The following is a 14,111-nucleotide window of genomic DNA, read 5'->3' on the forward strand; positions in this document are numbered from 1 at the left end:
ACACTCCTGTGGTCAGTTCATTACAGTTGTTACCCCCTCTGAACTGAACATCCCTGTCTGGCTGAGGCACAAAGGGGCCAGGATTTTACCCAAGGTGCCAAAGGCCTCCTTGAGGGAGCCAGCCATGGATGGCAGTGCTGTGCTGACCCAGCTCATGGGTGGGGGAAGGAGCCAGCACCAGGCTCTGCCCACTGCTGAGCTGGGAATCTCTGGGAAGGGAGCCCTGCCACAGCCAATTGGAGTATTTTCTGGGAAGGAATGCCATCACTAATCAACACCTTAATCATTAAAAGAAATCTAAGCAAATGAGGCTACAGAATAAAAGTGTACAAGTTTTGAAAGCAGAGCATGATTTTTTTTTTCAAGAGTTTTATTTGTGAGTAGAACTTAATGATACAAGAAAGAAAGAAAAATACAGGACTTTATTCTGCCCCAAAGTGTGTAACCATACCATACATGACTACATTTCATATTGTAATACAAAGAACTAAAAGAACAGACTACAAAATTAGAAATTAAGAGTCATTGCATATGTGGTCAAGATAAATGGAGGGACTTCAGTAAAGAACTGAAACATACAGCAATTAGTCATTTAGTTACGACCCTGCAATAAAACACAATTTAGCAAAATAAGTGTTGTTTGCTTCCTAGTGTACAAGGACATACAATGTTAGAGCAGAAGCTGAAAGCCATTCGTGCCATGCAGTCCTGCCTGTGTGCTGCTGTCCAGGGGCTCCTGCCCAGCGCCCGCCTGCTCTGGCCCACACCGGCCCTGTCACCTTTCCCACGGCCCCAGCGGCCACCTCGACCCCTCAGTTCTCACCTGAACACTGACAGCTCAATTCCACTTCCAGCTGTTCCCCTTGACCGCTCAAAACCAGCCCGAGGATCGGCACCTCCCCGCCGGCACGGGCCCTGCTCTGCCCGCCCAGAGCCGCTCCACGCAGCCGGCCCTCCGCGCTTTCTGCTGCATCAATGTAAGGCATTAGTTCTCTGCTAGGTTACCAATTGCAACATTTAATATTGTCCTAAAAGGTTACATCCATGTTCTGTTGTGTTACAGACACTTACTGTGAGTTAGTGTGTTGCCCTCACCCCCGCGGGGTGTTGGGGTTTGCTGCTGTTGAACCCAAAATGCAAATTCTAGAAACCAGAATGGTCACTGCCCCGCCGGCCCTGGGCCGGGGAACGGCGCCCGCTTTCCAGAGAATTCCACAAGCTTGACCTGCCTGATCTTAAACTACTTTTGTAATTAGTGAGAGACACAAGCATGGCAATAAGTGGGAAATAGTGAACTCAGTGGCGAGAGTGATTTGCCATGCTGCACATTAAACAAACATTTATAGCAAACGGTGAAAATACACCTTAAGGTTACACAGGATTTCTGCACTTGACTGCTGGCAACAACAACAAAAAGATTTAAAGAAATGCCAGCTTTTGTAAGTGAAAATATAATTACTATAAAACAAGGTGAAATACTCAGTGTAATGCATTTACATTTTTGTCAGTGGGAAGGAACAAACACAAAAGGCTGCACATGGGGTTCATGCACAGCAAGACTGCATGTGCAACAAAGGGATTTTTAAAAGAATGAAAAAACTGTGCTAAGGCCCAAAACACACCTGCCCATGCTCCACACCACCAGCTTTCACTTCAGTCACTTTTTAACCTTTTCTAACAGCCAAATCACCACATGACTCACTGAGGAAAGAGCAAAGACAGATTTCCCTTAAACTGTAATTCACTAGAAAGAAAAAAAACCAGGCCAAGATCGGGCTCTTTGAACACACGACATGAGCGGAACACACCACGGACATTTCAGTCCTAGACAAAGACTGATTTCACCAGCCAGTTATAAAATAAAACAGAGTGAAAAACACCTTCACTTTGTAACAACAGTGAGAAGGGAGAAAGAGAGGAAGCAATGGAGAGCCTCAAAGCTTGGCCAAACCACAACCTGTATTCACAAGCTTGCAGAAGTTTACATGTCAGTTCAAGAATTCACCCCCCTTGAGAACACCACTGCAAAAGCATCCTCTCTAAAAATCAAAATTTTAAGAAATTTACCTGTGACTTGGAACAGAATATTGGAAAGAACACTTCTTGTGGTAAGCAATGGGTGTTTTATTTTTAATTGTGAGTTTTTTATATTCTTTTGCAAAGCAGTGCAGGCTTTAAATTAAAAATAGCGAATCAATGCCTTCCACATGGAAGTCATTTACATTTGATTACAAACTAGGGCTCAGATCTGTGGCAGCTGCTGAACACACAGGATTAGCACCTTTTTGGACATGAGTTTCTGGTTATAACCCTAAACAATCAAGCCATAACTTGAGGGGCTGGTTGGATTAATTGTGGCATTCATTTACATAGTAAGACAAAACACTCAGTACGATCTGGTACATTCTAGTGGTTAATGGATTTTAAAATATGACAGTGTTTCTGCAGTGGGTTGGCCTTTAGGAGTCACTCTTCTTTTTGCTCTTCTTCAGGAAGGAAGGAGTGCGGAACTTCTTTTTCTTTTTCGATGGGGACTTCCCTGGAGATTCATCACTACCTGCATCAGCTGCTGTCCCCTCCTCAGCCGTTGGTGTTGCTGGCTCTTCAGTGGGTTGGGACTGGGGTTCTTTATTTTCCACTGCAGGTGGTTCCGTCTGGCTTTTGGGCACGTCATGATCACATCTCCCTTCCTCCTTCCCTAAGGGAGGGAAGCCGAGTGCTTCCGAAGGCTCATCGGGGGTGAGATCTGGGAGGGTTTGCTTGAAGGTTGCAGCATCACTGTCATCTCTGTAGGTCTGGTCCTGCCGTGTCTCTGGTGGACGGACAGACAGCAACAGTCAGTTTACAAAAGTGTCCCTGGAGCAGGGCAGGCGAGGCAAGTGGATGGTGAGCGCGCTCTACAAGAAACTAATATATTTACTTTGCATGAGAGCCTTTGTAATAGGGCTGTTCTCCAGCTTTGGGCACAGAAGAAATAAGATATTCCAAAGGTCTGTTTGTTTTTAAGCTTCTTCACACAGAACAGATAAAGCTGAATTGCATCAGCAAGAAAGTAACTGTTCAGACCTCTCCCCTGTTTTACTCGTGATATTTGCAGGCAACACAATGCTTTTGTACAATAAAACAGGAATTAAACCTACAGTTTTCACTGGCATTCAGTAGAGTGTTTTGCAATTCAATACTTTAATTCTTATTTCTTTTGGAGAGATAAAACTAATTGCTGATTTGCAGTGATCCTATATATGCAAATCCATTAATTTCTAAATTGTTGGTTTGCCAATTTACAATCCCAATGAAGAGATTTTCATAACATTCTTCCATGAGATCTAACAGATATTGCTTCAAAATGTAACTTCCTATCACAAAGGCTTCACTTTTTTTTTGCAAGATATGAGTACATATTATGGATTCCTATAAGTAAAATCCATGTAGTTTATCAAAGTAAATGAGCTCAGCAGGTTATGCAATACAGCTTGTTTTGTTTATTGTATGTGATGTCAAGAGCCAAACTCACCCTGTAAAAGGCAACATCAAGAGTCCAGTGGTGGCTGTGTGTCCAAAGGGGAACTGAACCACTCCTCCCTCAACTGGAACAGTCCCCACTCCTGGCTGTGCCGCTTTAGGATGCTCAGTTTAGGGCTGCTCTCAGGGCATGGGCTGAACAAGGAGCACTCTGTGGGGCTCCCTGCACTGCTGTCCGTGCCTGCAGCCAGCAGGGTCCTGGGAGCTGGGCCACATCCATCCCCACTGAGGTTACATAAGGAGGAATTTAGAGCAAAATCCAGGCCGTGCTCATTGTGAGGCACAAATGAAAGGCAACTATTTTTTCCTCCTTTCGAGGTCTTGTTTGTTTTAATTTGAAAAGACTGAAGGCTTTCACAAGAAATTACAGAAAATACTTGATACTTTCACATTTTTCCTATAAAAATGACAGTGCTCTTTTTACTTCTGCCAGATGGGATTAATAATTCTCTGATATATTTTAGAGGGCTCTGTTCTGTGAATACCTGCTAGGAAATAAACATGTTTTGCCTAGAGCACCATGAACTTCTAATAGGTTAAATAAGCACCACACACTAGTATCCACTCAGAATGCACAAGTTAGCATTTAAAAGTTATAATGCAGGCAGGATTTAAATCAGAGCAAAAAGAGAAAGTAGTTATGTACAGTACAAGTTGCCTCCTGAAGCTGTAGTTTGGCCTGTCTGTGTATGGCAGACACACATTAATAAGAAACACCAGTCACAGTTCTTCACTACCACTACCCTGCTTTTGGATTTAACTTTTCAGGAATTAACTGAGCACATTGCTGAGTTCTCCTCCCTGGGATCCAGTGGCAGGATGTGTGGGAATGGCTCAAAGCTGCACCAGAGGAGTTCAGACTGGATTTTGGGAAGCATTTCTTCACCGAGAGGGTGGTCAGACATTGAAATAGGCTTCCTTCTTACTGAGAGCTGCCCAAGGCCCCAGGCCTGTCAGTGTTCAAGAGGCATTGGGACAATTAGCTTTAACTTTTGGTCATGAATTGGGTCAGGCAATTGGACTAGATGGTCACTGTAAGTCCCTTCCAAGTAAAAATATTATATTCTATTCATTAGTTGGCCCAATTTTTAGAACGGACACCATATTGGACTGTCAGGTTTATTCTATATTTTAAAATTAAGTTTAAAAGGTACTTGTGAAATCTTATAAAAGGGTTTAGAGATTCTTCAAATTAAAGAATAGGAAGCTACAGGCATTCAAACAGCATTTGCCAGCTGGCCTGAGCATTGAATAAATATAAATGGGTTTGTAACTCATTAAGTCAGGACTGCCATCCTTCCCAGTTAGTCAAGATCCCATCATCCTTAATAAACAGATTAATGTGATGCTGGAATCAAGCAAACATCTGTTTATCTAGTTTGCCAAGGGCAATATTTTACTAGAATTCAGAAGATTTACCAATTCCACATTCAATTAATCCAGCACACAACATGTAAAAGCCCTGCTACTCTACTGGATGGATTTCAGTAACATAACTAGAAATGTTTAAAAATATATTTCTTGCTGGAAAACCTATTTACAGTTTAAGAACTCGGCAGCACCTCAACATTTTAAACTTTTTTTTAAGATAATCACATTTACATGTATGCTCTCATTTTATTTTTTATATATATATATATACATACTGTGGCTTAAGAGTTTAAAGCATAACATCAATACTGGTGTGTGTTTACAATTCAGATTATTTATGAAAATAAATGTTTATGGGGTTTGGCTTTTTTTTTTTTTTTTTCAACACAACAATGTGGACAAACATACAAACTAGGCTATCACTGAGTTAAAAAACACTTAACTGATTTCAGCTATACTTAAATAGAAAGAATATGATGAATGAAAGTTGAGAAGAGGTTGTATACTGACAACATAGCCATTCAATAGAACCTCTCCCAACCAAAGTCACCATGATACAAACTTCCAGTTATTCTCTAAAATAAGCTTTGTATGTTTGTCCTGGAAAACTTTTACAACTAGAAGAGTTTGTCAAACACAATTCCCTGTTTAAAAGAACTTCCAGGTTTTAGAACTTGATCAGTAACATCACAGGTGTCTACAATATAGTTTGACTTTCACACCTATGACAAACACACTGACTTTTGGATATAACAGGACATACAAACATCCTTATTCCTTTAAAGTATAATCCGAAGGAGCCCTGCAGAGCTAGCCAAAACAGCTGTAGAAGTTGCTGCCACCAAATACTTGCTGTTATTCCTTGGCTGGAATTTGAATTCCCTACAGTTGACATAAAACATAGGAGTAGTCCCATATCCATTTCCATGCAGAAGTCTGCTGGGTAAATTTAAATGCATATCAGTGGATTTTGCTCTGGAATAGATTAGGAACTCTTCCATTTTGTTACCTGGCCCAAGCTGTGTGGGCAGCAGCAAACTATTGGGGCAGAAACTCCCAGGGCTGTTTCAGCTATATCTGCCAGGCAGCTTCAGACTATTCCTTTTTAAACTGAGGAATCGGACACACAGATATGGAAACACAGAAGGTGACTTTCACAGTCTGTCTCAAAGGGGGAGTGTGCTTTAACATGAGAACTGCAACTGCCTGGAATTACATGGAATTGAGAACTAAAGAACTCAACATCTCAACTGAAAAAGCCTGCTTTTTAAAAAAAAGCAAAACCAAAAAAAAAAAAAAATCTTAGTAAACAAAGATGCAAGAGTGAAGCAAAGCACAAAAGCAGGTCAGAGTATGGAATGATACTTACTATGGTAACAGGTATTCTTTAGCATATCCATCTCCTGTTTGTAACGCAGCCACAAGAAGAAAAAAGCACAAGTAGAGAATCTATGCATTCATCACAGCCATTGTGTTACGTTAGAAGAATGGTTGCAACCATTCTTGTAGAAAACAGAATGAGATGAAGTAGTGAATGGCAGACTAACAGACACGTGATATATCCAATGTACAAGGTAAGGGAAACAAGACAATAATTGGATTACACCCGATCAAGATTATAATTTTATCCCTTTTTTAGGGAATTAGCAACTTCAGCAGCCCTGCTCTCACTTTAGTTAAAACTATGACATAAGGTGAGCAAATAAGCAAATATACATTAAAATTGAGTAGGAAAAATATTTACTGAGGTGTAATCCAAGTACAATAATGTTTAAGAAATGTGCAATCAGTGAAGAAGATTTACCAAAGTATCTAGATATGTGTCTGGTTCACCATCAGACACTATTTCATTTAATAAGAGCAATTACCTCGCAGAAAATGTACAAAAAGGTAAATCAGTTGAGAAACACCAAGAGATGACAATTCTGAAGAGATGGAAATTTGTCTTTATATTAATGCACACTTCTTTATTATTGTAAACAAACCTGTTAGACTCACAGTTCAGTGGAGTACCTTGCAGGTAGTACAACAATGAAATACAAGAAGTCACTGACTGGTATTAGCTCTAGTTCATGTACTCCATGCATCAGTCATGGATGCAGTTCCTGGCTCCCCCAGCCCCCAGGGAGCAGAACGTACCTTCCTCTATTTTAATTGGCGTGCTGGGAGGAGTGCGAGCTGAACTGGGGTCAGGGGGGCTCTTCTCTTTCTGTGGCCTGCCATCTTCTGAAGGCTCTGCAGGGGTAGGCAAAGGGAAATTAAAAAGGCAAAGAAAACCTCTCTGCATGTAAGAAAACAAGTGTCCTTTTGCTCCATGCACAAAAGATATCAATACATTTTTCTGAATCAAAATTCTGCCAGGATATTAAATAATACCAAAACAAGCAAAAGAAAATTAAGCGACAGTTTGATATTAACAAAACTGTTTAAGTTGCTGTTGTGCTCTGTAGCTCTTTTGGGAGGGTTTTTGTTTTTCTTTAAGCAGTCATGATTAATGAAATCATTTAGGAATTGGTTTATGCTGCTGTTATAAAGAAAACTTGTGAAGAAAAACCACAAGGAATATATAAAAATATATGGAGGAGGGGATATGCTACCAGGCCTACACAAGATAACTCTCTTTTGCTTGCTTTGTATTGCTGAAATTTGGAGTAAACAAAATTGCATCCCGAAAGAAAAGAAGACTGCACAGTAATTAGAAAAACATGCAGTAATTATATGATTCCAAACAGATTTCACAGTGGTTTGAGTTATTTGTTATTAGTAAGGAGGGTTCCCCTTGCTTCCAGCTTTAAATAGCCCTAGATCCAAAGGAAAACATTAATAGAGTACACTATATTAGGAACAACACTAAAGCGTTGTTCCATCCAGTTCACCTACACAATTGAAGTGCAATCAGTCCCACAGATGAGAGTCAACTGACAGAATCTCCACATGTTGTAGATAAAGAGGTGGTTCCTTGGATTGCAAGCACAGCTGTACCATGTTAGTAATACCTGAGGCCTCAGCCAAAAGGTCAGGATCGGACCTTAATGCTTTGATCACTGCAGTATGAAATTCCTTATGGGAGGACTTCTGCCCATCTGGCTCTTCTCCATTTAGATGTGGGATGCTTTGCTGCATGGTCTGACAAGAAACCCATGCAGCAGCAAACTGAACATTATCTAAAGACTTAGACAGTGATGATACGTCACGATCCTGCAAAGTCTTCGTATCTGCTCCTTGAAAGGTGTTTGATCTGCCTTTCAAATCCAGAGACTTTTTATCTGACGTGTTTGGCTCACTGATGGTCTGATTTCTAAGCACTGCACTCTGTTCCCCAGCTGGTGTCTGTCTCAGTAACACAGTGTCTCCATATTTTGATACCTTATCTAAGAAGGATGTGGCATTGTTACTGAGAGAACAAAGGTATGCAGTTAAACAGGCATGACAGCACAGCATCCCCCCCACCCCATCCCACTCAGTACTTCATAAACCAAACACAAGGGTTCCTACATTGTGGTCCCAAAAAGCAACTGCAGGGAACACACACTGCGAAAGAAACAGCACTTTGGACTCTTGCATCACTCAGATTCAAAACCTCAAAACAGGTAAGTATTCTAAGTATCACCCCTTAAAATTATTCAAAAGTAAAGCAGGAGAACCACTTCAGATGCAGCAACGGCCTCTTTTTATAGCACAAATCTGTCATAATTCTAGAATAATTGAAAAAGTCCATTTTGGTAGAAGTCCCCACAAGATGTCACATTTCCAAGCAACAATCAATGTTATTCTGTATCTTCTCCATTCAATGTATTTCTCAAATCCATAGATTCCAAGGACTTAAAAACTTGCAGTGTTGCTGCTACAACGTACCATCATTCCCCGACCTTAGCCTAGGCTCTAGGGCAAGGGAAACAAAGCAGAACAAAACCAGTACCAAAACACCTTTTTGATGGAAGCTTTCAACTTCCTACCAGCAGGAGTAACTGGCCCTACTGCCCAGTTTGTCAACAAGGACAATTTTTGAGTGAGATCTATGCATTTTACAGAACACATTAAAACACTTAGATCACACATTTTATCTCTAAAATACTTTTCAAATTTCTAACTCACACTGGAAAAACTGAAACATGCAAAAGCTGGGTAATTTATCCATGGCCTTTGCAGGTAACCCACCTTCCAATTACTAAGAAACTTGCTGGTATTACAGTCTATTGCAGAAAAAACACACACAGAGAACCAACCTTCTGGTCCCTTCTGCTTTCTTTCTACTTCTTTGCGATATTCTTCCAGTTCTCGATCAGTGAGTTTATTGAAGGGATTTGGTCCTGTTGTGCTCACTATGACTTTGGGTTGATATTCTTTCTCAATTATTGCCTTTGATGCAGTCACCAGTTCTCCCTGGTAAAAGAAAATTAAGATACATCTGCAATCAAGCAGTAACTTGCAGAACCTTTAGAGGTATAGAGGCTACAAAGCAACAAAAAACAAAACAAAAACATAACCTGGAAATTGTTACTTTTTCCTCTTTTAGATTAAAAAAAAAATCTATTGCAGATTTTTTTTAATGTGATTCACAGGAGGTTAATATAAAGGAGAAAACAGGTCTCCACCAGGGAATATCCACCATTAAGCAGTAAATCAAATAGCAGCCAAACAGTCTAGCTGAATTATATCTGAAGTCACAAAAGTTGATCAAGTTTCTTTTTCTCACCACAAAAGAAACATGATACCAGTCCCACCTGCATGGCAGTCTGGGCACAGAATACTTGTAAAGGGTCAAGAACTCAGCTCATGGGTATTTTTGTTTCTGTTTTGTTTTGGTTTTTAATTATTTTGCTTTGGGTTTTTGTTTTGCTTTGTATTTTTTTAACAGAAAAGCTATTTCTTGCAGCTACTACGTTACACCTAACAGATGTTATAGTAAAAAGCCATCTTGTATATGTTCTGTATACACCAGATTAACAGCTTATTATGAGCCATTTTAAAGTAATTAAGGTTAACTGTAATCAGATACAAGTTAGCATATTTACATCTATAACATTTGTCATATAAGCCAGACAAAAAGTTATACAAATAAAAATATAACAAGCAAGTCTAAGTACAGTAAGTTCTGGTGGACAAAAGCAGCTGCATCAGAGATTCTCTAATGTTAAAGTTTTTCATTTTTCTTCTCTAATCCTTTGGTAAAGGCTACAGCCACTGGATTTTCATTTTCTCAGGTACAGAAAATGCTTGCCTGGAGATAGCTGCTCTATCTCTCAAACAACTTGTCTAAGCATTTGGTTTTTTCCACTGGACATACAGAACTCTGACGCTAATTTGTTAACAACTGATGTGTGACCTGTGCCCCATGTCATGGTGACACCCAAACTGTCTTCTTTATGAAAAAAAAGAGAAATTTGAACTCCATTACCCAAGAGGTATGGGCCACTGATTGACCCAAGTCATCTCCATATTCAGTGTTGCCTGTACCAATATTTAGAAGAAAGCATTAGAAAGCACAGTTCAAAAATATGCAGTGCCTAAAGAGAGACAAACATTCCACCCCATGTCCACACTTCATGGACAAGCACAGCATGGCCACTGTAAAACTGAGGATGCAAACAGACAGAATGTGTTCTGGATGGCAAGAGCTGCTTTGGACAAGCTGTCAGCACCAAAGAGGAGACAGACAAGGATATCTGGATGGAAGGAGGACAAGAGAGCAGTTCTGAAAGCCTGATGAGAGATCTCCAGAAATCTGGTCTAGAGCAACCCAGGGAAGTAAGATGGTTGTTAGAATCTGTGCTGCTCTTCAGGAAGCAAACACCAGAGAACAAACAGCCTAACAATAAATTTCCACTGCAAGAAAGGAAAGTTCCTGAAAGGAACTGCAGGAGAGAAACATCTCTAAAACATTACAGATCACTTCCATTTCTTCATAAAATAAGAGGAAAATTCATTCTATATGCAGAATGCCAGTATAGTTTTCTCAACTATATCCATGAAGCATTGATTTGACAGCAACAGCTTGTCTCAGAAGATAATGCATAAAAGGGTCAGGGAAACATCAGCCTTTGTACAAATCCTAATTGTTTTATAGGAAATTCAAAACTAAAACTACAGGTCTCAGTTTTTAATGATGGCAGAAAACTGATGCTCATGGAAATTTTATATTTCCCTTTCTGTCTTTGCCCACATTTCAAACTAAGTCCACAGTTTTTACTGAAACTCAGCATAAGGAGCAGGGCCTTGTAAAGCCATGATCTCAGGCAGAGCTTCTAGAAATTTCTGGGAACAAGAGAGAAACAAGATACACAGTACCCATTAGTATCCCTGGAATTTCTAAGAATCTCTTTGAAAGTTGCAAATTAAATCCAGAATCACTGGGTAGAACAATTTCTAATGAAACAGAACGTTACTGAATTCCTGTTGATTTAATGGTGACAAACAGCAAGATAGGCAGTTTGCAGATGCCTGGTGCACTGGCATGACATGTTCTCCTACTTAGTGTCTCCTACACTTTATCTTTGTTAAATACCGGGAATGAAAGCAGCAAATCAGGCTTATCACATTTATTAGCCAAAAAAAAAAAAAAAAAAGAAACCAATATTAAACCCTCACAAAAAACACCCACAATCAATGCAAACAGTATTTGCACTTGCTGAGTAGCTTTGACCCAAGAGAAGCAGCACTGAAAAGATCAGAGGCAACAACGCTGGATCATAAAAGCAGAAAAATTATACAAGAGATCAGAAAGGAAGATGTTTATTTTAACTTTTATTTTAAAAAACTTTTTTTATCCAGTTTTATTCAGTATCAATAATATGGAAGCTGTTCAAAGGCCACCAATGAAAATGATACTGGTAGAGGTATTGAGTTTATGTGGGAAATAAATTACGGTAGCATGTTAATAAGTTCTACAATATGGTTACTCTATACCAATATGATTACTCTAAACCATCATTACTTCCAAACCAAAAAGCAGATATGTTTTATTTCACAGAATAGGCCACAGAACAGCCTTCTAAGAATTGAAATAAAAATATACAACACAAAATGAAAAGTGGGACAGAAAGAAAACAAGTATAAAGGACTAAAAAGACAGTACAGAACATATTTCCAATTTTTAAATGTGACACTAAAATAGACAAGACTTTGCAGAGCTATCAACCTGACCATGCCATTCAGAGAATCCTAAGAATGTTCAGAAAAAGTGAGCAAGAAAATTGGTGAGGAATTGCTTCCAGTATTAAAGAGCCTGTAGAGAGGGAATAAATTCCCATAAACTAGGTTGATCCTAGTATTACTTTGATGATGATTCCAGAAGTATTTAGATGACTATTTGAAACTTGATCACATGTGTATGCACTCAAATATCAGCAGCATTTTCTCCAGTGTCAGAAACACAGGATGGATTCTATTAATGAAGAGAATGCATTTCCCTCTGTAAGGGCATACACTCCCACAGACACAAAGGGAGAGCCATTTATAGCTAATGATAGGCAATATGCCTTCATATTAAACATGGATCTCATACTTCCTACATGAAAATTTAGATAATCAAGTAATTTTGCAACTTCTAGACCAAACCTGGCTTTTAGAAAAAAATTCAAAACTGACCATTATTTAACAGGCAAGCACTTCACCTTGTTCTCAGGGATAAATATGACCAAAACTGGCACTTTATATATGCCAGTTCTTCTTTCAATCAGACAGGAAGTTCACCATAATGGTCTAAGTTAACAATTGCTCCTAACACAATCAGACATTAATGCAGTGCCCTTATCCAAAACACCAAGATTCCTGAGGTACAGTTCATGTAGAGGTCACCACTGAAACCCAGTGCCACCTCTGGGACAGCACTGACAGGGTCTGCATTAAGAGCAAAGCCACAGAATTTCCATTCTAAAGGAAGAGACCCAAAATGGGTGACTCCCCAGTTACTGAAAATTCATGTGAATTTATTTTCTTATGAGATTGCAGAATGGTTGGTGGTAAGAATAACCAACATTCCCTGTCAATCAGCAAAGACTGCAGCAGAAGCTTGGTTAACCAAGTCTGACCAGGAATAAAATTACAGGATGCACAAAGAGGTTGTGTTGCAACACGGCCAGAACTTCTCAGAACATGGATAAAGCAAGCAACAAGGCAAGATGGAGTATTCACTGCTGCAGCCATAGGCACAGGAGCTCATAGCACTACATGCATACTGTACAAAAGGAGGCCTTTCTGCATCCAAAATAGTGTGCATTGGTATTTGGTATAAATCTCAATGTTAACTGAAAATATAATACATTGTGTCACTGCAATTACATGAACTGTCATTGAGTGTCAAAGAATTTGTCAACTGACAACTTCTAATTGTTTGGTACCTAAAAGTCCCTAACTCCTTGATGTACAGGATTCTTCAGTTTCATTGAAATTTTCAGGTGAGGTTTGCATGGGCATCATAAGATTGCTTACACTTCCTCTGTTCCACAAAACACAACTGTTTTAGGGAAGAATCTTTCAAGGAAATTTCTCTGGTGGTTGTCTTTTTTTGCTGTTATTTTTGGGTTCATTGGATTTTCTGGTTTGGGTGACATTTTTTAGAAGAAGGTTGTTTAGTTTGGGGTTTTTTTGCTTGTTTGTTTTGGTTCTGTTTCTTGGGTTGTTCTTTTTTTTCCCCCCAAACAGGAAATTATTAAGCATTCAGATCACAATCCACCATGTTAAAATAAAGATTATGAAATAGGCCACTTTTATTTCATAATTACCCCTATAATTTACATTGTGATCTAATTTTACACACTATTTCAGGCAGAAAGCACTTTCATGACACCACAAAAAAATGAAACAATTTGGACATCTAAATCCTAACAGGATACTACTAGACAAAATCACATAACTAATAGACTATTTGCTGGTTCCCTGCCATCTGTGAAAATGCATGTAAACTATCTGACTACTTTTATAGAAAAGTTGTGTCATTGTTTGACTACAATACTTGAAATATATCAGCATTAAAAAAAGACCTCTGTTGTGACAACTATCATAAAAGTAATTTTTCACTTTGAAGGTATGGTTAAGTAGAAAATAAAAGCCATGCACTGCCTGAAAGAATTTGGCTTTATTTTACTTTTTGTCTTAAACCCAGAAAAGGTGTTTTATTATTTTTTCTTTCAGAATATGGACAAAAACTGCAATGTGAAAAACATGACCATCATATTCTCAGTAAGATCCAAATATCTATAACACAAACTGGCTCATTA

General features: G+C 39.1%; 1 protein-coding gene across 10 annotated transcripts in view; it reads right to left on the bottom strand.

The window, feature by feature from the left end:
• Positions 1–333: 333 nt before the first annotated feature.
• The window catches only part of ADD1 (adducin 1), a 65,474-nt gene continuing 51,696 nt past the window's right edge, over positions 334–14,111 (bottom strand). For 5 of the 10 annotated variants that reach the window (XM_058023804.1, XM_058023803.1, XM_058023802.1 and 2 more), the window contains 3 exons: positions 9,120–9,276; positions 7,033–7,128; positions 334–2,812 (listed from right to left, as the gene is read on the bottom strand). In XM_058023804.1, coding sequence (XP_057879787.1) covers positions 2,460–2,812; positions 7,033–7,128; positions 9,120–9,276 — 606 coding nt within the window. In that variant the 3' untranslated portion in view covers positions 334–2,459. Of the gene's footprint in view, positions 2,813–6,261; positions 6,297–7,032; positions 7,129–9,119; positions 9,277–14,111 lie in introns of those variants that run through there. The other 5 variants (XM_058023810.1, XM_058023809.1, XM_058023808.1 and 2 more) reach the window with 2 other exon arrangements.

This window comes from Melospiza georgiana, chromosome 5 (assembly GCF_028018845.1).
Source record: "Melospiza georgiana isolate bMelGeo1 chromosome 5, bMelGeo1.pri, whole genome shotgun sequence".
NCBI lineage: Eukaryota > Metazoa > Chordata > Aves > Passeriformes > Passerellidae > Melospiza > Melospiza georgiana.